Source organism: Syngnathoides biaculeatus, chromosome 15 (genome assembly GCF_019802595.1).
Source record: "Syngnathoides biaculeatus isolate LvHL_M chromosome 15, ASM1980259v1, whole genome shotgun sequence".
Classification (NCBI taxonomy): domain Eukaryota; kingdom Metazoa; phylum Chordata; class Actinopteri; order Syngnathiformes; family Syngnathidae; genus Syngnathoides; species Syngnathoides biaculeatus.
The window spans coordinates 2,898,808-2,926,299 of record NC_084654.1 but is presented as its reverse complement, the minus strand read 5'-3'; the positions used below and the strand labels follow the sequence as shown (position 1 = coordinate 2,926,299).

At 41.6% G+C, this 27,492-nt stretch overlaps 1 protein-coding gene across 14 annotated transcripts in view; it reads right to left on the bottom strand.

The window, feature by feature from the left end:
* The window catches only part of adck1 (aarF domain containing kinase 1), a 163,662-nt gene that overhangs the window by 105,826 nt on the left and 30,344 nt on the right, over positions 1–27,492 (bottom strand). For 9 of the 14 annotated variants that reach the window (XR_009798615.1, XR_009798617.1, XR_009798613.1 and 6 more), the window contains one exon: positions 2,769–2,972. The exons of 2 other annotated variants lie outside the window; for them this stretch is intronic. Coding sequence is in view for 4 of the 12 variants with exons in the window: in XM_061844906.1 (XP_061700890.1) it covers positions 2,769–2,972 (204 nt within the window). In the remaining 8 variants the exon portion in view is untranslated. Of the gene's footprint in view, positions 1–2,768; positions 2,973–10,270; positions 10,432–27,492 lie in introns of those variants that run through there. 3 more of the 14 variants (XR_009798620.1, XR_009798619.1, XR_009798622.1) reach the window with 2 other exon arrangements.

Sequence of the window (27,492 nt, the reverse complement as noted above, 5' to 3'; positions counted from 1 at the left end):
TAACCATCCATTTTCTTAGCCGCTTATCCTCACAAGGGTTGCAGGAGTGCTGGAGCCTAACTCAGCTGTAAATGGGCAGGAGGCGGGGTACAGTCTCAACTGGTTGCCAGCCAATCGCAGGGCACAACTGCCAAACTCACAATCACACCTAGGGGTAAGTTAGAGTTTCCACTTAATGTTGTATTTTTTTGTGATGTGGGAGCAAAACAGAGTGTCCAGAGGAAACCAATGCAGGCACGGGGAGAACATGCAAATTCCACACAGGGAGGGCTGGGATTGAACCCGATTCCTCAGAACTGAGGCCATCGCTTCCTAGCTGCACCACCGTGCTTCACATTTCATTATTTATATAGGCTGTGTTACTTTTTCTCAGTCCCTTTGGTATCTTTCTTGAACTACAGATTTTGTCCTTGGATAAGGATCAGGTTCTGTACTGAGTCCTATGTTCTTTTCCATAACTTTAGCATCAGAATCAACTTTAATGGCCAAGTTTGTAAACAGCACACAAATAATTTGTCTTCAGTAGTTGGAGACGTTACAGTAGTCATGTGTACTTGGATACTTGGATGGATAAGCATCTCCTGATCTACTTGACACATGCAAGCCTTCTTCTCTAGATATGTCTTCGGATGGTAAAAGGCAGTTTTAATTATTTTATATTGAAAATCAGGAATATAAACATAAACCTAAAAAAAAATATATTAAAAAAAGAGAGCGATCATGAAATATAAAAGTGAGCGATAAAATGCACGATCTACAGGGCCAGTGCTACAGATAAGCTTTATCGTATTAACAGTTGTCAATTAGACAATATTTGAGAAATTTACATCCAACTTAACTTTGTGTTTCCTGGTTTGGACATGCTTCTGGATATTTTTTGCTCCTATTAGAACACAGAGTGCACAAAAGTCAATTTAAATTTATTAAAAATAATCAATCAATCAATCTTGGCTATGAAGGAGATTTTAGATGGATCTATAGATTAGTAACATGGAACCGTCCGGTGCTCAATTTTATAGAAAAGGCTGTACAGCCGCTACTTTAACTGATAACAGAAAACATTCTTCATGGCTGGAGGCCTTTCACATCTTCGTGGATGGTGTTTTTTTTTTTTTTTTTTTGGGGGGGGGGGATATTGATGTGGTGTGGGCTGTACTCCAAGATTGACCTAAGTTTTCACCCGAGCTGTACATTGGATTTAGTCTGGCAGAGAGTGAATTTTGTGTTGGTTAGCTACAATGGGCCAGGGAGTGATGGAGGAGATTGAAAGTGCTGGCCCCTCCTCGACCCGTCACCTTATCGTGGCGGAGGGGTTTGTGTGACTCGATGATCCTAGGAGCTAAGTTGTATGGGGCTTCGTACCCCTGGTAAGGTCACCCATGGCAAATTGGTCCTCGGTGGGTGAATTGACAAAGTACGACTACAAAAATTGGATGGCCGGACGCGAGTCACCGGGGCCCCCCTCTGTAACCAGGCCTGGAGGTGGGGCTCGAAGGTGAACGCCTGGTGGGCAGGCCTGCACCCATGGGGCTCAGCCGGGCACAGCTCGAAAAGGTAACATGGGTCCCCCTACCAATGAGCTCACCACCTGTGAGAGGGGCCATAGGGGTCGGGTGCAATGTGAGCTGGGCGGTGGCCAAAGGCGGGGACCTTGGTGATCCGATCCCCGGCTACAGAAACTAGCTCTAGGGACATGGAATGTCACCGCTTCGGCAGGAAGGAGCCCGAGTTGGTGCGTGAGGTCTAAGAAGTTCCGACTAGATATAGTCGGACTTGCCTGTGCACACCACTTGGGGTCTGGCATCACTCTTGAGAGGGGTTGGAGTCTGATCCACTCTGGAAATACCCCCTCCTCGAGCCGTCACCTTATCGTGGTGGAGGGGTTTGTTGTGCCTCAATGATCCTGGGAGCTAAATTGTCTGGGGCTTCACACCCCTGGTAGGATCACCCATTGCAAACAGATTATAGGTGAGGGACCAGACAAAGTACAGCTCCATAAACTCTTGTGACAAATAAGAATAGTGGATTCAGGTTTCCCTTACCCGTTCATGATTCAATATTGTCATCATATATATAGTGCTGTAGATTCTGGTGCAAAGAAGAAACAGACTTAGATGAGTATAACCTATAATAAGTAATAAGTACTACAATTAATTCACTTAACTCAGTCTCTTCACATTCTGCACACCTTTATACCATTCACTCAGTACCATTACCTTTGTGTACATGTATGTGTGTGTTTCTTTCGGCTTGTCCCTTTCGGGGTCACCACAGCATATCATCTCAGATGAACGCATATATATATATATTTGGCACAAATTTTACACCGGATGCCCTTTCTGACGCAACCCTTCTCAGGGAGTGGAGGACCCACAACCCCTGGTTTACCAAACCAGTGCTCTAACCACTGAGCTACGGGGCCTCTCTCATAATGTACATGTATGTCCATGTTTATTGCTTTCAGCAGCTCTTCAGAAATAACAGAGAATTCTAGTTTATGTTGCACCGGCCAGTTATAGTATGAGCTCCGGCAAGTTAGCTCATGACTAAACATTTCCTTGAACCTCTCGTGGTGTCAAGCCAACTGATGGATTGGGAGTGTACATGTAGCTGGAGGTTGGGGGCATGGGGTTGGCACAAATTCAAAGAACACAAAGGAAGATACATTTATGATACATGATACATTTTTGCTTTAATGAAAGTCTGTAACCCCAAGATGAGTACAAACCACACAATTTTTTACTTTTTTTTTTTTTTAATTTATGTACCTCTTTGCCAAGGTCTTCTCTGATGACCTGCTCGATTTCTTGCATGCTGCTCTGAGGAGCTTGACTATGGAGTACCTTCAGCGTGGATGTGTACTCTTCCGGAAGGAGATAATCTAGAGCACCAAGGTGTTGGCCAACCTTGATAAAGGTACCCCTATTCGCACAGCACAGATCTCGAAGACGCTCTGCTGAACGTTGATGTACCTACAAATAGTGGAGAAAAAAAAAATAAACAAAATGCTTATATGTATAATACAAGATAGATAAAGATATGTAGACAGATACAGAGGTAAAGGTAAAACTAAAAGACTAATTTTGGTTACTTCATTTAGTTGAAACACTTCAGTAGTACGTCACTGTGATTCATTAAAGCTGAAAACTAAAGAAATCCATCACTCACTCACAATTACACAATTTAACATTAATGAATTTGTAAATGGCAGACTATTTGATACACGAATGCTGGTCAAGTGGATGTCATTTGTGTGTGTACGTGCACGCATTAGTGTACATGTAAGTACGAGGGTCATTCAATAAATAATGAATTTTATGTAATTAGGATTTCGAAAGCGGATAAGTTTACTTTTTTATACATATTTGTGTTTTAATTCTTTTACAAACTGATTAATTTGGTTTTACAGATTAAAAAAAAATGATTTTTGGTGATTAAAAAAATACGGCCAACCAAGAAGGATGCTCCAGGATGGAACAGCGGTCAGTTATAAAGGTTTTTGGTTGCTGAAGTGTGCAAACCAGTTGAAATTCACAAGTGAATTCTCTTGTGAATTTGAACTGTGTATGGTGCCACATAATTCAGCCAAATAAATGTTTACAAGTGGCCTAAATTGTTTAAAGAAGGACAGAGCAGGGTTGAGGATGAAGCCTACAAGTGAGGTCTCCTGAGGTGATCGAATCATTCAGTCAAGACAGAAGGGTGATAGTGGATGTCATTGCAAGGATTTTGACCTTATCTGTTAAGACAGCACACAAAATTGTCCACGATGACCTTGGCTACTCGAAGGTCAGTTGCCGGCCAAAGGCCATGTCTTGTCCGTTTCGGCTACAGCAAAACAGTGTTTGTGGTTAGTTCATGCAAATTGCTTATCTCTGTTTGTGTGCTCAGAGTATATTTTCTTTTTTCACCCACCTTTTTACAAATTATGGCCCAAAGTGTTTGTTTTTTAACAATGCCAGTGCAGCTGGACAAAAAAAAGCAATGACCATGGAAACTAAGCTTAACAACATAAAAACAGTTCTAGGAAACTCTTCATGTACCGATGAGCAGCACAATACACAGGCACGTTTCTGAGGCTGTATATTTTTGGAAATTTTTCAAACCAGCCTTAGCTGGTCAAAAAGCCTTGTTCTTGAGGGGGAGAATCACAATGCAGGGTCCAACAAGGTGAAAATCAGGTCCTTCCAGTTCTCACCGTCATTGCCATCGTGGGCATAGAACTCCCCCAGGAGAATGATGGAGTCCCCAGCAGGAGCGCTCTCCAGCACTCCCTCTAAGTACTCCAAAAAGGTTGGGTACTCTGAACTGCTATTTGGTGCATAGGCACAAACAACAGTCAAGACCCATCACCCTACCCAAAGGCGGAGGGAGGCTAACCCATCATCCAACAGGGTGAACCCCAACATACATGTGCTGATCCAGGGCGCAATAAGTATACCCTCACCTGCTCAGCACCTCTCACTGTGAGCAACTCCAGAGTGTAACAGAGTCCAACCCATTGCATATCAAGAGGACTGGTACCACAACCCAAGTGGTGCGTAGAGGAGAGTTTGACTATATCTAGTCAGAACTTCTCAATCTAATGAACCGGCTTGGGCTCCTTCCCTGTCAAAGGGGTGACGTTCCAGGTCCCTAGAGCAAGTTTCTGTAGCCGGGGATCGCCAAGGTTCCGCCTTTGGCTACCATCTACCTTACATCGCACCGAACCCCTATGGTTCCTCTCACAGGTGTGAATCCAAGGGAAAGGAGGACCTATGTTACCCTTTAGGGCTGTGCCTGGCCGAGCCCCATGGGTGCAGGCCCAGTGACCTGCGCCCGGGAAAGGGAAACTGAGATCCAATATTTGTATTCGTCATAAGGGTTATGGAGTTGTACTTTGTCTGGTCCCTCATCTAGGACCTTTTTACCATGGGTGACAGACCATTTAGCTGAGAGGATCATCAGGACACACACCCCTTCACCATGATAAGGTGACGGCTCGTGGAGGTTTTTTTTGTTTTGTTTTTAATCCATTTATCCATTGTCCAGCTTGTTAAGAATAGTCTTTTCTGTGATGTCAAATTTTCGTTTTTTTTTTTTTTTTTTTTTTTTTTTGCTGTTTTGGGGGATTTAAATTTTTTTGTCTCTGAGGCATCATAAGGATTCATAAGTTGGAATAAAATGATATGCATCTTTCAGTGTGCTGGCTATTTAAGTTATTGTTTCTCTTTGTTTTAAATGTGAATCGTTTTCAACATTTACAGTTGCTATGTGGTTAAAAAGCATGTTATTTCTCTGTTCTTGCGTTCATGTTCTTTAGAGGGTTCAAAATAGTTTCATTTATGGTAGGGAAAAACAAATGTTTATTTATGGTGACAAAAATTTTATTTGTTAAATTACATGAACAAACCCCGATTCCAATTAAGTTGGTATTTTGGGTAAAATTACATTCCGCTCCACCGTTCAAACAACAAAAGATCAACAAAGCGCCGGGCCCAGACCTTGTGTCCCCAATCCTGCCTCAAAGTCTGCACTGACCAACTTGCTCCCGTCTTCGCAAAGATCTTCAACAGGTCTCTAGAACTGTGTGAAGTACCAGCCTGCTTCAAATACTCCACCATTATACCAGTCCCCAAAAAGCAGCAGTCTTAGGTTTTAAGGACAACGGGCCTGTTGCCTTGACATCTGTGGTCATGAAGTCCTTTGTATGCCTTGTGCTGGACTACCTCAAGAGCGTTACAGGTCCCCAGCTGGACCCACTGCAGTTTGCCCTGTCACAAGCCTGTCACAAGAGCTGCTGACACAGTTTGATACAGTGGTCATCCAATCAGTACTGTGTCCCTCCATCACAGTCTGGTTTGGGGGTTTCGGCTCGTTTTGTACTTCATCTTTTTCCATCTAAGCCTATCTCCTGCATCTTCCTCTCTCACAACAACTTCCCTCATATCTTTCCGCACAATATCCATCAATATTCTCTTTGGTTTCCCTCTCGCTCTTTTGCCTGGCAGCTCCATCCTCAGCACCCTTCTACCAATATACTCACTGACTCGCCTCTGAACAGGGTTAGGGTTTTAGGGTCCAAACCATTGACGTCTGCTCTCTTAAACCTTGTCTGTAAAACAACTATAATTGTCCCTCTAATGAGCTCATTTCGAATCCTATTCAACCTGCTCACTCCGAGCGAGAACCTCAACATCTTCATTTCTGGCACCTCCAACTCTGCTTCCTGTCTCTTCAGTGCCACCGTCTCTCATCCATACATCATGGCCGGCCTCATCACTGTTTTATAAACTTTGCCCTTCATCCTAGGAGAGAGTCTTCTGTCACATGACACACAAGACACCTTCCGCGCCATCTGTTCCAACCTGCTTGGACCAGTTTCTTCACTTCCTTCCCACTCTCACCATTGCTCTGGATTGTTGTCCCCAAAAATTTGAAATCATCCACCCTCGCTATCTCTTCTCTCTGGAGCTTCACTCCTCCCCCTCCACCCCTGTCATTCACCCATACACACACACATATACATATATATATATATATATATTTTTATTTATTTATTTTTTCTGTTTTACTTGAGCCAATGTTCGTTCCTCTCCTTTCCAGTGCATGCCTCCATCTGTCTAATAGTTCATCCACCTCCTCCCTGCTTTCACTGCAGATCACAATGTCATCTGCGAACATCATGGTCCGAAGGTATTCCAGTGCAACCTCATCTGTCAGCAGATAGGAAGGGGTTTAGAGCTGATCCCTGGTGCAGTCCCATCTGCATGCTATATTCTTTTGTCACACCTCAACACTGTTCTTCTGCACTCATCCATGTCCTCTCCTGTTCTGCCATATTTCTCCACCACACCAGACTTATGGAGCACCACAGGTTCTCGCTTGGTCATGTCTGTCATGGGCTTTCTCTAGATCTGCAAAGACACAATGTAGCTCCTTCTGAACTTTTCTGTACTTTTCCACTAGCATCCGCAAGGCAAATAACGCATCAGTGGCTCTCTTTTTAGGCATGAAACCATACTGTTCCTCGCAGATACTTACTTCTGTCCTGGGTCGAGCCAACACTACTTTTTTCCCCATAACTCCCATGGCTCATCTTTATTCCTCTTATTCCTCTATTGTTCCCACAGTTCTGCAAATTGTCGCTGTTCTTAAATATTGGAACTAGCACACTTTTTCCTCTATTGTTCAGGCATCTTTTCGCTCGCAATTGTTCTATTGAATAAGTTGGTCGTAAACCTCACAGCCACCTCTCCAAATTGTTTCCATACCTTCACAGGTATGTCATCGAGACCAACTACCTTTTCATTTTTCAAACTCTTTAGTGCCTTTCCAACTTCCCCCTTCCTAATCATTGCCACTTCTTGGTCCATCACACTTGCCTCTTACACTCTTCCTTCTCCTCATTTTCTTCATTCATCAACTTCACCACATATTCTTTCCATCTATTTAGCAGACTACTTGCACCAGTCAACACATTTCCATCGCTATCCTTAATCACCCTTACCTGCTGCACATCCTTCCCATCTCTGTCCCTCTGTCGAGCCAACCTGTAGAGATTTTTTTCTCCTTCTTTCGTGTCCAACCTGGTGCAGATGTCATATGCTTCTTGTTTCGCCTTTGCCCTACGTCACATCTCAATCAATTCCTTTCGTCTTTCCTCAGTCCTCCCAGTGTTCCACGTCTTCTTCGCTAACCTCATTCCTTGTATGACTTTCTGTATTGTGGAGTTCCATCACCAAATCTCCTTTTTCCCCTTTCCTCCCAGATGACACACGTCACAAGTCCTCTCCTGCCTATCTCTCTGATCACCTTGGCTGTTGTAGTCCAGTCTTCCGGGAGCTCCTCCTGTGCATTGAGAGCCTGTCTCACCTCAACCAAAAGGACAGACAACATTCTTCATTTCTCACCTTCTACCACATGGCTCTCTGGTCTAGTTTTGTCTTCTTAATCTACCTCCCCATCACCAGAGTCGTCCTACACACCATCAACCTATGCTGTCAAGTTACACTCTCCCCTATCACGACCTCATTCAGATTTCGTCTGCACAAAATGTACTCCACCAGCGTGCTTCGACCTCCACTCTTGTAGGTCACTCTATGCTCCCGCCTCTTTTGGAAAAAAGTGTTCACTACTGCCATTTCCATTGTTAAGCTTGTACAGAGTGCCTCTACCCGTTCGCGGTCCATTAGAATCTGCACCAATCACAACTCTCTCTGTCTGGGATACTCAGATCTACTTCATTTAGTTCCTTCCAGAATTTCTCTTTCAACTCTAGGTCACATCCTACTTGTGGAGCATAGCCGCAAAACACATTATACATCCATCGATCCATGTTGTGAGCCACTTATCCTCACAAGGGTCACAGGAGTGCTGGAGCCTATCCCAGCTGCCATTAGGAGGCGGGGTACACCCTGAACTGGTTGCAAGCCAATCGCAGGGCACACAACAACAAACAACAGTCACACACACAATCATACCTCAGGGTTATTTAGAGCCTGGAATGAATGCATGCTTTTGGGAAACCCACGCAGGCACGGGGAGAACATGCAAACTCCACACAGGTCGGGCTGGGATTTGAACCCCAACTGTGAGGCCAACGATCTAACCAGTGCTCCACCATGCCATCACATTATCCATAACACCCTCAATTTCAGATTTCAGCCTCATCACTCAATCTGATACTATTTTCACCTCCAAAACATCTTTAGCTGTTCCTTTAAAATAACCCCGACTCAATTTCTCTTCCCATTTTATTTATGGTAAAATAATTTAAACCCTGCCCCTAAACTTCTAGCCTTACTATATTTCTATATATCACAATCTTCCTCATCATCTTGTCAACCAATTCTTGGGCTTTTCCTGTCAAGTCCCTACACTCAGTTGTAGGCTCTGTGCATTTCTCTTTTCTTCTGCCAACAAATCCCCTTTCCTCCTCTTTTTTGTCTTTGACCTACAGTTGCTGAAATTACACGGACGCCCTGCAGGTTAACGGTGCATTGTTTACCTGGACCAGGACCGGTCCGGTGTGGGATTCTTTAGATGAACGCACATATTTGTTTGGCAAAGTTTTAAGCCGGATACCCATCCTGACGGAACCCTCCGCATTTATCCAGGCTTTAGACCAGTCTACAGATTGCATTGGCTTGTGGCCCCATAAGGCTGCACTACAATCTCAAGTTACATCATTTGTTTTCCCTTTGTTTGTAGATATGCAATATTTTTTGTTTTCTCGTTCTGCTTACAGTTTGGCACTTTGTCTTTATCCTTTTGTCTCGCTCACCTCTTTAGCAATTCTGCTCTGTTCCACTGATTGACTCAGATCCTTAATAAAACCTCAATTAAAATACAAAGAAACCCAAGAGGAAGCTCAAAAACCTGCAATGTGACACTAAAACTGCTTTGGGATAAAAGGTACGCAGATTCTGCTTCCTCTATCAGCCGAACAGGACACACAAAATATAATAAATAAGACCTGTTGTCCCACGTGTGTGATGTCAGTGCTCTCGTCAATTGCAATGGAAAATTATTAAATATAAATCATTATTATATTTTGTGTATAATGAACTGTTGTTTGTGTGTGTGTGTGTCCTGCAATTGGTTGGCAACAAGTTCAAGTTTTACCCCACTTCCTCTCCGATGATAGCTGGGATAGCCTCCAGCACTCCCATGACCCTTGTGAGGATGAGCTAGTCAGAAGATGGATGGATGATGCAATTAATCGCAGGGAAACCCATGCAATTAATCACGATGAAGAAAATGTATTTGTTATTCAGCCTCAAAATAAACTGACGTCTCCCTCATGCAGCGTCCAGAGTCAATATGTGGGACATGAACTCCTGAGTGTTGAATTTATCAGGTATGATAAGCGTGATTTAACTGCTTCTGTTTGCTGTAATATACTGTATGGTGAGATACTGTTATAGTGTTTGATGAGCTGGTGTAATATACTGTCTGATGAGCCTTAGTGCTGTTTTTTCATGGGAGAAGTGCAGTTTACATGGGAACATTTGACCAGCAGATTTGTTTTTTTTTTTCCCAACTTCAACCATCCATCCATTTTTTGAGCTGCTTATCCTCAAGAGATTTGTGGGAGTGCTGGAGCCTATCCCAGCTGTCATCGGACAGGAGTCATGGTACACCCTGAACTGGTTGCCAGCTAAGCGCAGGGCACATGGAGACAGACAAAAGTTGTGCTCACAAACACACCAAGAGGATGTTTAGAGTCTCCAATTAATGTGAATTTTTGGGATGTGGGAGGAAACTGGAATGCCCAGAGAAAACCCACCCAGGCACGGGGAGAAAATTCAAACTCCACAGAGGCGGGCCGGGATTTGACCCCCTGTCCTCAGAACTGGGAGGCCAACACTCTTCAGTTGTTCCACTGTGCCGACGTTATCTGGTGTTCAATTTAAACCGTTCCAGTTCCAAAGAAATGTTGGTGTGTGTCTGTTCCGCAAACAAAGACCACTGGTTACACAGCCATGACAAATAAAAAAATGAATATCACTGTTAATGCTCCTGCCAAAGTTAAATGCCCAATCCATACCCATAACCCTTAAAAGTGTCACTGACACTTAAAACATGAAATTTAGTATGTTGTTAACTCAAACGAAAATCAGCCAGAATGGACTCAATTATTTGTTCACAGCATGTCAGAATGTTGTCGTATATCAATTTTTTCATCTCCCACCACGAAAAATCTCGAGGGTTTTGGGTTGACGATGAAGCCGGAAGTCACGTATTTCACAGAGACCTACAGCAGCTAAGTCGAGAGTCTTTACCAGCGAGAAATTTCTTGGGTTTTTTGCGTGTTAGCCAAAATGCCGGCTCGTTGTGTTGCTGGATTTTGCCCAAACACTCGGGAGGATGGAGTCACTATTCACACGTTTAAGACAATTTACACACACAATACAACACAAAACAATAACAAAATAGAAGTACAAAGACAGTTTAGTAGCGTGCAACATGAACTAACTAGCCAAACAATGTACAGTGAAAAAAATAAGTATTTGAACACCCTTCTGTATTGCAAGTTCTCCCACTTGGAAATCATGGAGGGGTCTGAAATTTTCATCGTAGGTCCATGTCCACTGTGAGAGAGATAATCTAAAAAGAAAAATCCTGAAATCACAATGTATGATTTTTAACAATTTATTTGTGTGATACAGCTGAAAATAAGTATTTGAACACCTGTCTCTCAGCTCGAATTCTGACCCTCAAATACCTGTAAGTCCCAAAGGAAAATCTTTGGAGGGAGCTGAAACTCCGCGTTTCTCTGTGACAGCCCAGAAAACTGTCTGATCTAGTGAAGATCTTTGTGGAGGAGTGGGCCAAAATCCCTCCTGCAGTGTGTGCAAACCTGATCAAAAACTACAGGAAACAATTGACCATCAGTATTTATGAAAAGCTCCATCGACAGCTATCCTCGTCCTTATAGGAACATTCTAGAAATCTGCGTCTGATGATGTAATCCTTCTCTCAAAACGTAACAAAAAATCTGCGTCACAATATCTTAAGTCAGGGGTGCTAAATGTGTCTGAGCGCAGGCCGCCATTAGCGTTGGCTGTGGCCACCGTTTACCCTGATGCAGAGGTTAGTCAGGCGGAAAGGGGGGTGACCGCGTGCAGTTGCACCTTTGGCGGGTAGGAGAAAGGAGCTCTACCCCCATTGGCCACCATTTTGTGGGCACGCCTGACGTATTTACTTTGCCCGGCTTGGGTCCTCCTGAGTATGCTACATACAATACACAAGACTCGTAAAAGGGTTAGGAAATCAAACAATTATGGGCCAGTCATTTTGAATATTTCATCAGGTTTCTCGTCCTCCTCGTCTGTCTGACGGGGAGTCTGCTGTTTGTTAGAAGTGATCGGCATATTGTCTAAATATGGCTGAACAATATGGTAAAATGGCCTCGGTCGCTTCACTCTCTTCTGAGATGCTCCCTCCCTCAAAAAGAGCTTCAGTCTCAGAAGGGGCGTCAGAAAAAAAAAAAAAAAAAAAAAAAAAAATGTTCATCTGCTATAGGATTTGGCATAGTGTGTTTCTCTATGGCGACTTCCCCAGTGTGACTTCTGAAAATGACATACATAATATGGCTGCCACTGGGATGTAGAGTCAGATTTTCACTACATTGCGCTTTAATAAAACGCTCCCAGGTAACTTTTTCCGACTGGTATTATCAAAGTTATTAATATTATATGTACTTTTGATAACAATATCTATTTCAAAGTGTATATTTCAGTGTCAGTGGCACTTTAAAGATTTCCCCGCCTCTAACTAGTTTGGCTGTTAAACTCCAGAACATGACTGTCAGCATTATCATGCACCTCCCTTTGACGGAAGGTGCAAAAAATAAAAAGTGAGGCTGACCCATTTATCTCGGCTAAGCATCCTGAGTCCAATAGAAGAACTGCACTGATGAGTGTTAGGAAAGAGTAAATAGTGGCACCTGCTGGTCAGAGAGTACAACGTTCACAATGAATGGGCGCAATCAAGTACTAGTATTACACAATACAGTATTTTTTTTAACCGACTGCTAATTTTAGCTAATGTTATTGGTTGCTACCAGAGGTCCACGTCACATTTTCTTCCCATCACTTCATTAGTGCAACATAAGCTCTTTTGTCTTTTCCTGGCAAATGCTGAACATTTACAGGGTGACAGCTTGGACATCTTACATGGCAAACTCACAATAAGTGTTAAAATTTAGTGTGATCACAACAGACTGGTTTAAATGTAATGCAGCGCTTGATATTGGTTGGAGTTTTGCATGTTTGAGTTATTCACATTTGGTTATTTAATTTAATGTACATCATTGGAGATGGCAAGGTGGACGACTGGTTAGAGCATTAACCCTACAGTTCTGAGGACTGAGGTTCAAATCCCACCCCCACCTCTGTGGAGTTTGCATGTTCTCCCTGTACTTGGATGGTTTTAATCCGGGCACACCTGTTTCCTCCAAAATTCCCAAATTATTCATGATAGGTAAATTGAAGACCCAAAATTGTCCATGAATGTGAATGTTTTCAAATTTACAAATGGTTGTTCGTTTGTATGTGCTTTGTGATTGGCTGCCTCATGCTTGAAATAGGTGGGTTCGGCTACAGCACTCCCATGTTTTTTAGAGCAGGGGTGTCAAACATACAGCCCTCGGGTCGGAACTGGCCCGTAAGGAGGTTTGATCAGGCCCACAGGATAATTTAAATGTGAAAAAATGCATAAAAGACACGAAAAAAATATTTTCAATAAGATGCAATTCGTTGATTATCCACTAGGGGCACACTGTTTAATCAGAGTACAAGAAAACATTGATTTGATCAGAGAAGACGACAACAGCAGTCTCTGAGACATACCTAACACAGCAGATGGTATCAATGCGCACTCTGCTGCTTGTTACGACTTTGTTTTTACTCTGGTCTCTACCCCACCCCTACACCCTCATTAGCCAAAATGTCATTATCCAAACGGAGAAAAGAAGATACGGAGTGTAGAATTTTCAATGTAAAATGGATCATGTCCTATTTATCTATACAAAATGCACGAAAAAGCTTTGGTGCATTTGCAACAAGTTTTGGTACTGAAGGAATATAATATTTGACGCTACTACGAGACTTCACAGTGAAAAATATGACAGCTTGCAAGACCGACTGATAAGAGAAAAGATCAACGAATTGCAGGCGGGTCTGAGGAAACAGCAGTCAACTTTCATCCAGAGCCGACAAGTCAGTGAAGCAGCGGTAAAAGCCAGCTAACTAATTGCTAGCGAAATAGCGTTAGCATAAAAGCCATATTCTGACGGTGACTTTGTGAAATGATGCATGATGAAGGCGGCTGAACTTGAATGTCCCTAGAACTGACAAACTTTTCCCAATATTAGCCCGACAAGGAATACTATAGTAGAGAGGATTTCGGACCTCTCAGCAGATTTAGACACCCAATTGAAACAGAGTAAAGACATTTATTGCATTTTCTGTTGTAATTGACGAGAGCACTGACATCACAAACGTGGCACAACTGGTCTTATTTATTCGTGGAGTTGATGAGACACTGAAGAGTTTCTTTAGTTGGTGCCAATGATGGACGCCACAACAAAAATGTGCAATTTCATGTTAGTCAGCAACTTCACTACAAAAAAGTATGGTGGAATTCTACTGTTCATGCAACTCTGTGAATTTTCAGTATGTATTGTCTGTGTGTTTCATGTATGACATTTACACATTTACAGGACATGTGAATACTTCTTTACACATTTATTAACACTCTCCTTAGTTTGGAAAGTGTGGTGAGGTGAGCAGTGGTAATTATAGATTCAATTTATATTTTATTTGCACATGTGTAAATGGTTTAAAAATTCCTTTATGTATAAATCTCATTTAATCTTAGTGCATTACTATATTTTTCAATATCAATTGTACAATCATTGGGATCAGTTGCAATGCATATATGTGAATGCTAAAAGTAAATTGCACATTTGTCTAAGGAAATCCGACGTTTTTAATAAAATGTTTTGTAAAAGGAATGTTTATTAAATTTCAACATTTTCCGAATGTTCTTGTGCTTCTTGACACCAAAACAAAGGAAAGACATGATATTTTGGTTATTTATAGCAAAGTATGGTATAATTCTAATGGTCCAGCCTACTTTACATCTACCGGGGCCATATCTGGCCCACAATGTGAAATGAGTTTGACACCTCTGGCTTTGAGGATAAGCAGCTCAGAAAATGGATGTATACGTTAGACTTCTCAATCAAACAAAAACTATGGACTGAGCCGTGGGCTTTGTTATTAATATTCAGCATACATTTTCACCCAACACCTGCTAAGATCATACAAGCATATTACTATGTGATGTAAAGTCATTGATGATTTTTTTTTTTTTTTTTAATCAGGAAGCTATGCAAATACAGACACAAAAACCGTTAAATTGCATAATCAGAAATTCAGTAACTTACATTAACTCCAACAATGTCCTTAGTGAAAGAGGGAACAAGTTTGATGTAAGTACAAGTAGTGATAACCATTTTCAAATTAACACTAATTTGTACATCTGCTAAACAATTCAAATTTGCACATATGTATGGAGGTGCGAAGATTGTAACAACATAGAAGTAAAACTAATGACCATCATCATGACTTTTGAAACATTTTCCCACCATGCTTATCTAAATCACTGAGCAACTTCAACATGTTAACATTCCTGATGAACACGACTCATTTGCATTCAATCTCAGGATGGTTTTGCCCAAAAAAAAAAAAAAAAAAAAAATTGATTCTGTGCAGATGCACAGAGTGAATCAGCATTTTGTTCTCCCTTTTATCTCGGAAATGAGAAAACACTTTTTCAAAACGGCTGCTTCCCTAAAACTGCCTGCACACTTACTCGTTTCCCTCATGCAGCTGAGGAGGCAAAGGGCTCATTAGACATCAGGATCTACAGTATTTGTCCTCAGTCGCCAACTCACCCTCTCCCTCACCTGCTCAAATTAGCATATGCTTTGAAGAAAAAAATGAATCTTGTCTCTCTCTATATGAAAAATCAATAACTATTTGTGGATGTGTGTGCCAGATTTTGTGATGTCAAAATTGAGACCAACATAAATCATTTCAAAATTTCAGGTTTACTTGGTTATTTTTAATTTTTCATCTTAAAAATGAAAGTGGGGAAACTGCAAAAAATTAATTTCATAATGGCGCAAAATACTTTTTTCCAAAGCATTTGGTTTGGATGTAATTAACTGGGCGGCACGGTGCATAGCTGTAAACGTTGGCCTCACAGTTTTGAGGACCCGATGGAGCAATAAGGAGTTTTTTAACTTTATTAAAGTTAATTTATGAACTTTAAGTCAACTTGGTGCACTTAATGTTATGCAGAGTTGCACTTCAAACAATTTTATAGACAAATGATAACATTTATAGTCGCGGCAGAGAGTGACTGGGAGGCCGCGAATTGTTTTTTTCTTGCTGTGGGGGAGGGAGGCGTAACGGGAAATAATTGAGAAGCACTGGCATAAGGCAACATGACCTCTTCAACTATTTTCACATATGCAAACCGATCCATGGTCGCTGGTATGCAATAAATTGGCCCAACACCATAATGGGAGAAACATGCCTATATCATGATGCTTGCACCACCATGCTGCAGAGTTTGGGGGTCGTCTCACAAACTGAGGCCCCTGGACAAAACAAATTTTACTCTCATCACTCCACAAAATGTTCCTCAATTTCTCTTTAAGGCAGTTGATGTGTTGTTTGACAAATTGTAGCCTCTTCTGCACATGCCTTTTTTGTTTAAACAGACTGACTTTGCAGAGGATTCTTGTAAATAAATTAGCTTCACACTTACATAGAACTTACAGGTAACAGACTATCTCTTATCATCCTGGATTTGATCATTGACTAAAATTTTGCTAATCTAGTTATTCCCCGATCCATCTTGATGGTTGTCTTCCATTTTTTCCAACATGTCTCTGGTTTTGCTTTCCATTTTAAAGCATTAAAGATCATTTTAGTTGAACAGCCTATAATGTTTTGCACCTCTTTACCAGGTTTCCCCTTTCCAATCAAACTTAATTAAAGTACTGTACGCTGTTCTTCTGAACAATGTGTTGAATGTCTTCCTCTGGCTTTCAAGGAGAAATGCATGTTCAACAGATGCTGGCTTTCTTTAAATTGGAGCCACCTGATTCAAAACTGTTTTTCACAAAATTGATGACCTTATTGATTGAATGCCACACTGCAATTTTTGCTTAAACACACTCGTTCCAATAAATTTCCCAATTGCTTAAGTGTGTTTGTATATCATGAATGCTGGGACTTGTTGGTTTTCTGAGAATCTACAGCACCTACTGGTAACTTGTTAGACATGCAGCAATGAAAAAAATTTACTGAAAATATGGATTTATCTGGTTAGTTACATTGGACTGCTTTTATTCTGAAAACTATGCTGGATATTCAGTGTTTAAGATGTCTGTTATTGGGAGAATATAGACTATATTTATTACTATTATGGATTATAATTCCATAATGTACGGATTAGAGACAGTGGCACTGAAGAAACAACAGGAAGCAGAACTGGAGGTAGCAGAAATGAAGATGTTGAGGTTCTTGCGCTGAGTGAGCAGGTTGGATAGGATGAGAAAAGAGCTCAGAGGGACAGTCAAAGTTGGATGTTTTGGAGACAAGGTTCGAGAGAGTAGACTTCGATGCTTTGGACATGTCCAGAGGGGAGAGAGTGAGTATATTGGTGGAAGGGTGCTGAGGATGGAGCTGCCAGGCAAAAGAGCGAGCGGAAGACCAAAGAAAAGGTTGATGAATGTTGTGAGGGAGGACATGAGGACAGTTGGTGTTAGAGAGGAAGATGCACGAGATAGGTTAAGATGGAAAAAGATGACACACTGTGGTGACCCCTAACGGGACAAGACGAAAGGAAAAGAAGATTATGGATTACAATTATCATTAAATTGTACTCAAAATAAATACAGGATATGACAGTCAACATCTTCAACCTCCATTACATTAAAGTCGACTTGAAAAAAAATTCAAGTTGTGCAACCAGTTGCTAGAGCGCTGAGATAGCCCCTTGGGAAAAACACTCGGAATTTGATCCAAGGTTAGCATATACATTAGAGGTTGGGCAAACTACAGTCCACAGGCCTTTGGTCTTTTTAATCTGGCTCGCCAAAGAATGGTTCATAATTAAGGTTTGATCTGAATGATTGCATTCATTTCATTTTGACTTGTAGAAAGAGAGAGAGAGAGAGAGAGAGAGAGAGAGAGAGAGAGGTTTCCAATTATCGCTCTTCTACTGGTCAGATCTGAACCCATCTGCAGCAATGTCAAAGAAAAAAGAGAGGTCGACAAAAAAAATTTGCGGAAATCGAAAGGCGGTGGAATATGACTATCAATTAGAAATTGGGCACGGATTTTACACAGCTCAGCACACACTGCAGCCCGCTTTTGTTGTAATTGTTCTTGAACTGTAAGTGCTTTTACTTCCCGCGTGAATTCTCATCTTTCATTGAGGTGTTTATCTTCCGCCCCAAACCAGCATTAAAACAGCACTGCTAACGGTCGCTGAGCAGGTAAACGAGATTGAGAAAAAAATAACACAATCACCCCTCATTATCTTAGATGTCAACACTGCTAAACGTAACCACGAACAACCTAAATATAAGCAGCACGTAAAATGTCAAATGAAGGAAAATAATACTATAGACGAGTGCTTTACCACAATTAAACACCAATATGGCACAATTCCCCATGCTCGCTTCGGCTACTCTGATCACTGCTTCATCTACTTAATACCAACATACTGGCAAGTACTTGAGTGTCCAAAGCCCATGGTAAAATCAGTTAAAAAGTGAATCAATGAGGAAAAATTAGAACTTCAAAGCTGCTTTGACATCACAGACTGGAGTGTCTTTGAAAATTCAGCAAGCAGCCCAGATGGATTCACAGAGATTGTTACTGTGTATGTCAGTTTCTGTGAGTAGGTGTGCGTACCCCAAAAAAAAAAAAAAAAAAAAAAAAAATAATAATAAATTTCGCACGCTCAACAACAACAAGCCATAGTTTACAGCTAGACTGGGGAAACTCTGCAAGGCAAAAGAAGGTCTCAAATCGTAGTGAGGATAGGGCCCGCTACAATCACACAAGAAACCAGTTGGCTAAAGAAATTAACATAGCAAAGAGGGATTATACAGCAAATCAGGAAAAATATTTTAGCGCAAACTCCAAATCAGTCACGGATTACAATCGCTCACTAATTACAATTGACGATCCCTCCCAGTATACAACAATAGTGGGCTAGATTTGAAAAGGACTCTTTCACTCCACACACCCACAAGTCGCACCACCGCCCACTTCAACAACTTAATTTCCAACTCTGTTCAACATCCATTTTCAAACAGCAAAAGATCAACAAAGCACCAGCCTCAGACAATGTGTCCCCGTCCTGCCTCAAAGTCTGCGCAGACCAATGTGCACCTGTCTTCACAAAGATCTTCAACAGGTCTCTAGAACTCTGTGAGGTACCAACCTGCTTCAAACACTCCATCATACAGGCCACAAAAAAGCAGCAGTCTCAGGTCTGAATGACTACAGGCCTGTTGTCTTGACATGAGTGGTCATGAAGTCCTTTGAACGCCTTGTGCTGGACCCCCTCCAGTAGGTCATATGTCACCAAGGGGGACACACTGCAGCAGTTTCCCTATCGAATTATCAGGTCTGCGGATGTGCCGAAAACATGGGTCTGCACTTCATCCTTGAACATCTCAACAGCGAGGGAAGGAATGCAAGGATCCTGTTCGTGGACTTGAGCTCTGTGTTTAACACAATTATCTCTGAACTCCTCTCCTCCGAGCTTCTCCACCTCACCGTCTTACCTGCCATATCCCAGTGGATCTACAACTTCCTGATTGGCAGGACACAGCAGGTGAGGCTAGGGGACACCACCTCATCCACGGACACTATCAGCACCAAGGCAGACCAAGGTTGTGTCCTCACCCCTCTCCTCTTCTCACTCTACACAAACGACTACACCTCAAGGCACCCAGCTGTCAAACTCGTGAAGTTCGCAGATGACACCAAAGTTATCAGCCTTATCAAAGCCGGCAACGAGTCTGTGTATCAACAGGAAATGGCAAAACTGGAGCTCTGGTGTGGCAAACACAACCTGACGTCGAACACGCTAAAGATTGTAGAAATGATTGTGGACTTCAGGAGGTATCCTTCACCACAGCTGCCTTGTGTCAACAGTCGAGACCTTCAAGTTCTTGGGAATTAACAGTCTCACCCCAAGCTAGCATTAATAGAGTACTGCTAACGCTGTATGTGAAAGTAAACAAGATTGAGAAAAAACACCCAGAATAACCTCATTATCCTAGGAGATCTTAACCACAAACTCCCTTAATATAAGGACCTGAAGTGGGAAACGAACATCAACTGCTTCCTCGAAAAAAGCCTAGCAAAGGATGTACTTCTTGCCCAGCAAAGGATGTAGTTCCTGCAGTTTCTGAGGAAGCACAGCCTCTCACAAAAGCTGGTAAGATAGTTCTATACAGCAATCAATGCATCTGTACTGTCTACCTTACAGTCTGGTTTGGGGCTGCCACAAAAAAAGGACAAACTCAGACTGGAACGGACACACCGTCAAATCTTCCTCGTCCAATCAGTATTAGTAATATGTAGACTGTAGTAATGTAGACTATCGCATGGCTCATCACTTTAAACTGTTCCATTTTGTCATTGCACTGGCCTATAACAATGAACCGCGAAAGGGTACTCTATAGACTCTTAACATCATATGGGGTGTTGACACACTCTTAACAGCTCTAAATCCAAGACTGGATCTTTGCACAACTGTGACACAAGGAATCTTCTTCTTTTCAGCTTGTCCTGTTAGGGGGCGCCACAGCGTGTGATCTTTTTCCATTTAAGCCTATCACCTGCATGTTTCTCTCTAACACCAAGTGCCCTCATGTCTTCCCTCACAACATCCATCAACCTTTTCTTTTGTCTTCCTCTCGGTCTTTTGCCTGGCAGCTCCATCCTCAGTACCCTTCAACCAATATACTCACTTTCTCGCCTTTGGACGTGTCCAAAGCATCAAAGTCTCCTCTCTTGAACCTTGTCTCCAAAACATCAAACTTTGGCTGTCCCTCTAATGAGCTAATTTCGAATCTTATCCAACCTGCTTACTCTCCTAGAGAGAACCTCAACATCTGCTTGGACCAGTTTCTTCACTTCCTTAGCACACTCTCCATTGCCCTGGATCGTTGAGACCAAGTGTTTGAAGCCGTCCACCCTCGCTATCTCATCTCCCTAGAGCCTCACTCTTTCCCTCCACCTCTTTCATTCACGAACAGAAATTGTGTTTTAATTCGGCTAATCTTAATTCCTCTCCTTTCCAGCGCATGCCTCCATCTTTCTAATTGTTCCTCCACCTGGTCCCTGCTTTTACTGCAGATCACAATGTCATCGGCGAACATCATAGTCCAAGGGGATTCCAGTCTAACCTCAACTGTCAGTATATCCATTGCAACAAAAAAACAGGGAATGGCTCAGATCTGATCCCTGACGCAATCCCACCTCCAAACTTAAATTCTTCTGTCACACCTACAGCACACCTCACCACTGTTCTGCTGCCCTCTTCAGCCTGTATTTGCTACCCTTGGGTCAAATTCTTCAAAACTTTAATTTTGACTACCAAAGCTATGAAGATGACACAGTTAAATTTAGCAGTGTCTCCAGATGACAACAGTTCAATTGGGGTATTGTCCCACTGTCTAAATCATATAAATAACTGGATGAGCCAAAATTTTCTTCAACTAAATCATTACAAAACCGAGACAATTGCTTTTTGCAATAAAGAAAAGAGAATTGCTATTAGTCAACACTTGAACTCTCTATCTTTAAAAACCAAAGAGCAAGTACGAAACTTTGGTGTTCTGATTGATTCCGACATGGCTTTCAACAATCAAATCAAATCAAGCACAAAAACTGCCTTCTACCATCTGAAAAACATATCTAGAGTCAAGTCTTGTAAGTGTCAAGCAGATCAGGAAAAGCTCATCCATGTTTTTATCTCAAGTAGACTTGACTACTGTAGTGGTCTTCTGACTGGACTCCCGAGTATTATAGTAAGAGTATTAAACAGCTGTAGCTCGCGTTCTGACCAAAACAAAGCGGTCAGAGGATATAACTCCAATCCTAAACTCCTTGCACTGGCTTCCAGTTAGCTTTAGAATAGATTTTAAAGTTCTGCTACTGGTCTATAAATCACTCATACATGTCCTGTACATATTTCTCCATCACAGCAGACCCCCGCATGCAGTACCACAGTTCCTGTCTTGGTACTCTGTCATAGGCTCTCTCTTGATCCACAAAGACACAATGGAGCTCCTTCTGACCTTATCTGTACTTTTCCATGAGCATCCCCAAGGCAAATAATGCATCTGTGGTACTCTTTCGAGGAATGAAACCATATAGTTACTCGCAGATACTTCTGTCCTGAGTCTAGCCTCCACTACTCTTTCCCATAACTTCATTGAGTGCCTCATCAACTTTATCAGAATCAGAATGTCAGGTTTATGTAGCCTTTTCCTTAGTCAGGGACATGGTCAGTGACGTGTCTGTGATAGCATCAGGTGATACTCAGGCTCACGTAACCCAGGACATTTAAAGTACAATTTCTCAAGAAACGAAGACAAGAGGAACTTCTTGCTCGCGACGAGAACGTGGGATGTGTCTCTTTCACAATCTCCAATCCGTTCTGCCCACATCTCCACAAATCCTCATTTTTATTCCTTCATGCGGTCCGCATAACAGTAAAGCGAATGTGACAAACAAAGCAACTGTGACAAAAATAGCCAATGTGAGCCTTTGCAATGTCTTCATCATCCTCTCGAGATCGTCAGTCTTTATGTTGTCCTCTGCATCACTCTGTGGTTTTTCCACGGCACCCAATGTCACTTGATTGCAACACATTGTTTAAGTACATCATAGCAAAAGTTTCCATGGCACCCAATGGGCCTCTTGATTGCATCACATTAAGCAAAGAAGCATTACAAACAACCAAGAGAGCAAATATGAGATAACTTTATATCCAATTAATCCAACATTTCGCCCCTAATAATCTAATATTTGCTTAAAAATACATCACCCAAAATAGACACTTCGCAAGATTTTCAACTACTTTATGATACACTCAGAGGAAAAATGGTTGTGTATGCATTGTCGCAACAGCCGGGATCTGGAAACAGATCAGGCAAGTCAGCTGGAATACCCCATTATTTGTCCCCAGCAAAGGATACATCTGCGCAATTTTGTTCTCCATGGGTGAGATTGCTGTGGTAATAAATCTGTTAAGGCAAGAGCGCAGACAGAAAATACAGTAACAACCACACAAAGTCAAAATAGCTATGAAAATCTCAATAGAAATTGAAATAGATGAGACGAATGCTTTGTATTTGGCGAACACACTCATCCATTTGTTCCACCAGAGTGGTCTTTCATCTTACTGTCAAGGACCCCAAGGCCTTTTATAGCCCTGGTCAGACTACCATCAGCAGCCATGCGGTTCAGGATGAAGATGCAACATTGCTCCCCAAAGAGAGTGCAAATGCCACCTTTTTCAGCCAGGAGCATGTCCATGGCTATTTGGTTTTGAAATGGCATTAAATAGGTGGCTGCGAGTTGTTCATGCACATTCGAAAATACTTTTGAGTCCAATTTCACAATTTTGGACATTGTAGTGGATGCAGTTTATTCGCTCCACGTTCTTGTTGGTTTCACACCACTAACACAGGAAGGATTCAAATCCAGCTGCCACTTGGTCAGCCAATTTACATTCACTTGAAACACCAAGGGGAACACTAATTTGCAGAATGGATTGTTTTACACTTGCCATTCAGCTGCTCTCTTCTACGCCATTGTTCAAGTGAAGTTGCCTGCACAGTAGAAGTTCATTCATTAACAGACATAGGATGAATAAAGCACAATAATCTGTTACATTCTTGGGCAATTTGTCAAAAAGTCCATTATCTCCGCACCACCATCAGATGTCAGATGTGACAAGAGCTTCAATGAATTCTCAATCACCAAAATGATTTTACACATAATTGCTGATAAATTTCCAATTTTTTTCCGGTTCCTGTTAAATGGACGCTTGTGAAATACTCGGTGCTACGTCATTAGAAAACAATGGTTTTCGTTTTTCAAAAGAAGTCAATCGATATACAGAATCCCAATTCTTGCATTCATTATCAGGTACTGTTTTACTCATTAATTCCAAGGTGCAATTATCTGGTAATAGCGCCAGTATAATCTGTAAGAGTGGTCTGGGACCCATGCAAACCACATAATCTTTTGATCAAGCTGTTGCTGCTTGTTCCACCATAAGAAGCTAATTATTATTCTGTCCCGAAATGACTTGTTACATGAAACCACTCGTCAACCTTTAGCTTTTGGATCACCCTTACTCTTTTTCAGTTTGTTCTAGAAGAAAGGGTCTGAGTGGTTACTTACCTCTGTGCCTTCACCAAACATCTAAGTGACCAGGGTTAGACGTAGGCCTAGAGGTAATCGTGCCAACATGGATTTACTCCTTCATAAGAGGGGGTCTTAAAGGGGCTTTGGTGGTGTTAAAAATTATTTAGAGGTCTTCACTCATTTTATACAACTGTATAGACTTTAGCTGGTGTTTACTGAATTCAGACTTGCCCCAAGATGGAGATCATTCAACACACATTGCGGGACTGCCGTAAATAGGAGGCCGGCTTGCTAGATTGTGCCTTTATGTGCATGCGCTCGACGTATTGGCCACACCTGAATCAAGCAACGAGGTGGATGATAGTCTTTTTTTTTTTTTTTGGGGGGGGGGGACAGTTCGTCATACTGCCTCGCGATCGACACAATGAGAACCACTGGTGTAACTGAATATCCTTTCACATGGCTCATGATGTTGATGACTTTTGACGTAAATGCGCTCGCATGACGTGACGCAGTTCAGAACATGCGCTTTCGTACATGCTCCGTACATGGTCAGTACGGTTAACTTGCATCTCCTGTTTCCGGGTGAATAGCGGTTGTCTTGGAGCAGGCTGGTTTAGTTAACGTTTATGAAATAAACACGTACATTAATGTCAAGACCACACAAAAATAGTGACGTCTTGAGAGAATGTGAGGGGAGGGGCGTTACTGTTACTAGTATTAGTGCCTCAACGTTGCTACACTCGTGAAATCGAACTCAAACGCATGTTCGTTCAATGTTGTCAACTAATATCCGGATTAATTTAGGCAATTTTTCCTCAAATTTCCGGAGCAATTTTCATTTAAATTTAAAAATCTGGAATTCCGGGAAAATCCGGAGGACTTTCATCACTGCAACTCTGAATCAGAATCAGATTTAATGGCCAAGTGTGTAAAAACAAACAAGGACTTTTTCCTCCAGCAGTCGGTGCTGCCATGGAACGACATACAAAACAAGGAACAACATAGCAACATGAACAAAGAACAAGATACAATTGTGTTTATAGAGACGATAGTTCTCTCAGCTCTGCAAATCACCTTAGTTCTTAAAAATGTGAAATAGCATACTTTCCCTTTATTCTTCAGGGATCTTCTCGCCCGCTAGTTTTCTGTTGAATAAGTTGGTCAAAAACTCCACATCCCCCTCTCCATATTACTTCCATACCTCCACAGGCAAGTCATCATCTTTTTAATCATTGCCACTTCCTGGTCCTTCACACTTAGCGCTTCTACTCTCCCGCACCACTACCTTTCAGTCAGTAATATGCTTAAGATGGCATTGTCTCCACAAAATATCATCCACCTGCGTGCTTCTACCTGTAAGTCACTCTATGTCCCTGCCTCTTCTGGAAAAAAAGTGCTCACTACTTCCATTACCATCCTTCCCTCAAAGTTCCTTTCCTGGATGCCGTACTTACCCATTACTTTGTCATCCCTGTTTCCTACAACATGTCCATTACAATCTGCACCAATCACAACTCTCTCTCTGTCTGGGATGCTCAGAACTACTTCGTCAAGTTCCTTCCAGAATTTCTCTTTCAACTCGAGGTCAAATCCTACCTGTGGGGCATAGGCGCTAATCACATTACACACAATACCCTCAATTTCAAATTTCAGCCTCATCACTCGATCTGATACTTGTTTCACCACCGAGACATTCTTAGCCAGTTCTTCTTTTGAAATAACCTCTACTCCATTTCTCTTCCCATCTACTCCATGGTAAAATAATTTAAACCAGGCTACAAAACATCTAGCCTTGTTACCTTTCCACTTGCGCTTTTGAATGCACAATATATCAACCTTTCTCCTAATCATCATGTCAACCAACTCCTGAGCTTTTCCTGTCATAGTCCCAACACCTAAAGTCCCTACACTCAGTTGTAGGCTTTGTGCAATCCTTTTCTTTTGCTGACGAATTTGCTTTTCTCCTCTTTTTGTCTTCGACTTACAGTAGCTGAATTTCTACGGGTGACCTGCAGGTTACTGCTGCCGTGGACGGGCGTTGTTAACCCCGGCCACGAGTAATCCAGAATGGTATTCTTTAGATCAGGGGTACCCATAGTTTTTTACTCCGAGATCTACTTTTCAAGCAGCCAGCCTCTCGCGAGCTACCGATGACGGTGGGGTGTGGAAGGGATGATGATGATGATGATGCTCCCAAACTGTTTTAAGGTTAATGTTATGTTGCCTCCTATATTTAAAATACAGAATTACCTTTTTGTGCACTGTATTGTCTCAGCTTTCATCCTGGATCAGCTTATGCCATGGTGGAATTTTAAAATTACACACCATCTCATCCTGCACTTTCTACTTTGGCTTCAGACCAAACCTTTCCCACTCAGAAAAGAAACTCTCGTCCAGTTTAACCACATTTTCTTCGATTATTCACATACTCCGACAGTCATTGCATCTTAAAACAACAGCATTTGTTTTTTAACTTTCTCCATTAATATCGAAAATAAACAGAAGCAGCATCTCTTGCTCATCTTTGCTCTACGTTGCCCAGACTGTGTTGCTAACTAAAGCAGCGGTGTCCATGGACGCTGTCATTATAAAACAGATTGATGCGTAAGTACTGTAACATTTGTAATTATGAGTATACATCTTTAAGAGTGGGGGAGGGGTGTAAGGTAAACTAGGAAAAAAAAAAAGAGCAGGGTTCGTACACTTCCAGAGAATCAAATTTCCATGAATTTTCCATGACTTTCCAAGTATTAAATACAAAAATTCCATGACTATTATTGGATTGACTGATTGTGGTAAACAGCAATATTTCACCTGTATGATCGTGTGTTTTCACTTAAATAATAAACGCCAAAGCTTATCAATGTAGTAGGTGCATTATAATGACTGTGAAATTTCTGATTATCAAAAATATAAACTATAATTACATGTTGAAAATATATTTTCATCTATATATGATAACTTGTGCTCCAAAATTGACATTACAAACACTAATAGTCAGAGAATGGGGTTTAACAGACTCTTCATGTGGCCTATGGCTGAAAGGCCAGCGCTTTCACCACAAAGCCATGACCAGCTCCGTATAATTATGAATTAGGCCAAAAATAAAAAAGTATTTGTTTGCTGTTACCCTACCCACCCATCAAAATCATAGCGAAGACTGCATTATATGTATACTTGGAAATTCATGTTCTCAAAAATGGAGGAGGACATTTGTTAATTTTACGAGATTTACACAGAAGAGTTTGAAAGCGTATGAAAGTCGGGACCCATACAAATACTTGAGGTTTCAGGAGACTGAATATATTGCGTTTGAATTTTAAAGGTTGAATATTTTTATATGGTGATTTTTTTTTAACATTGAAAAGTTAAACTGAAATACAGGTATTGAAATGTGATCACTTTGAAATGTGAATTTTACAACATAAATTTTTCAGTGGCATTTTTAATTCAAATCCTGGTGGCACATATTTACTTCCATAAGCACTGTTGGACTCGCAATATAACGTTGCAA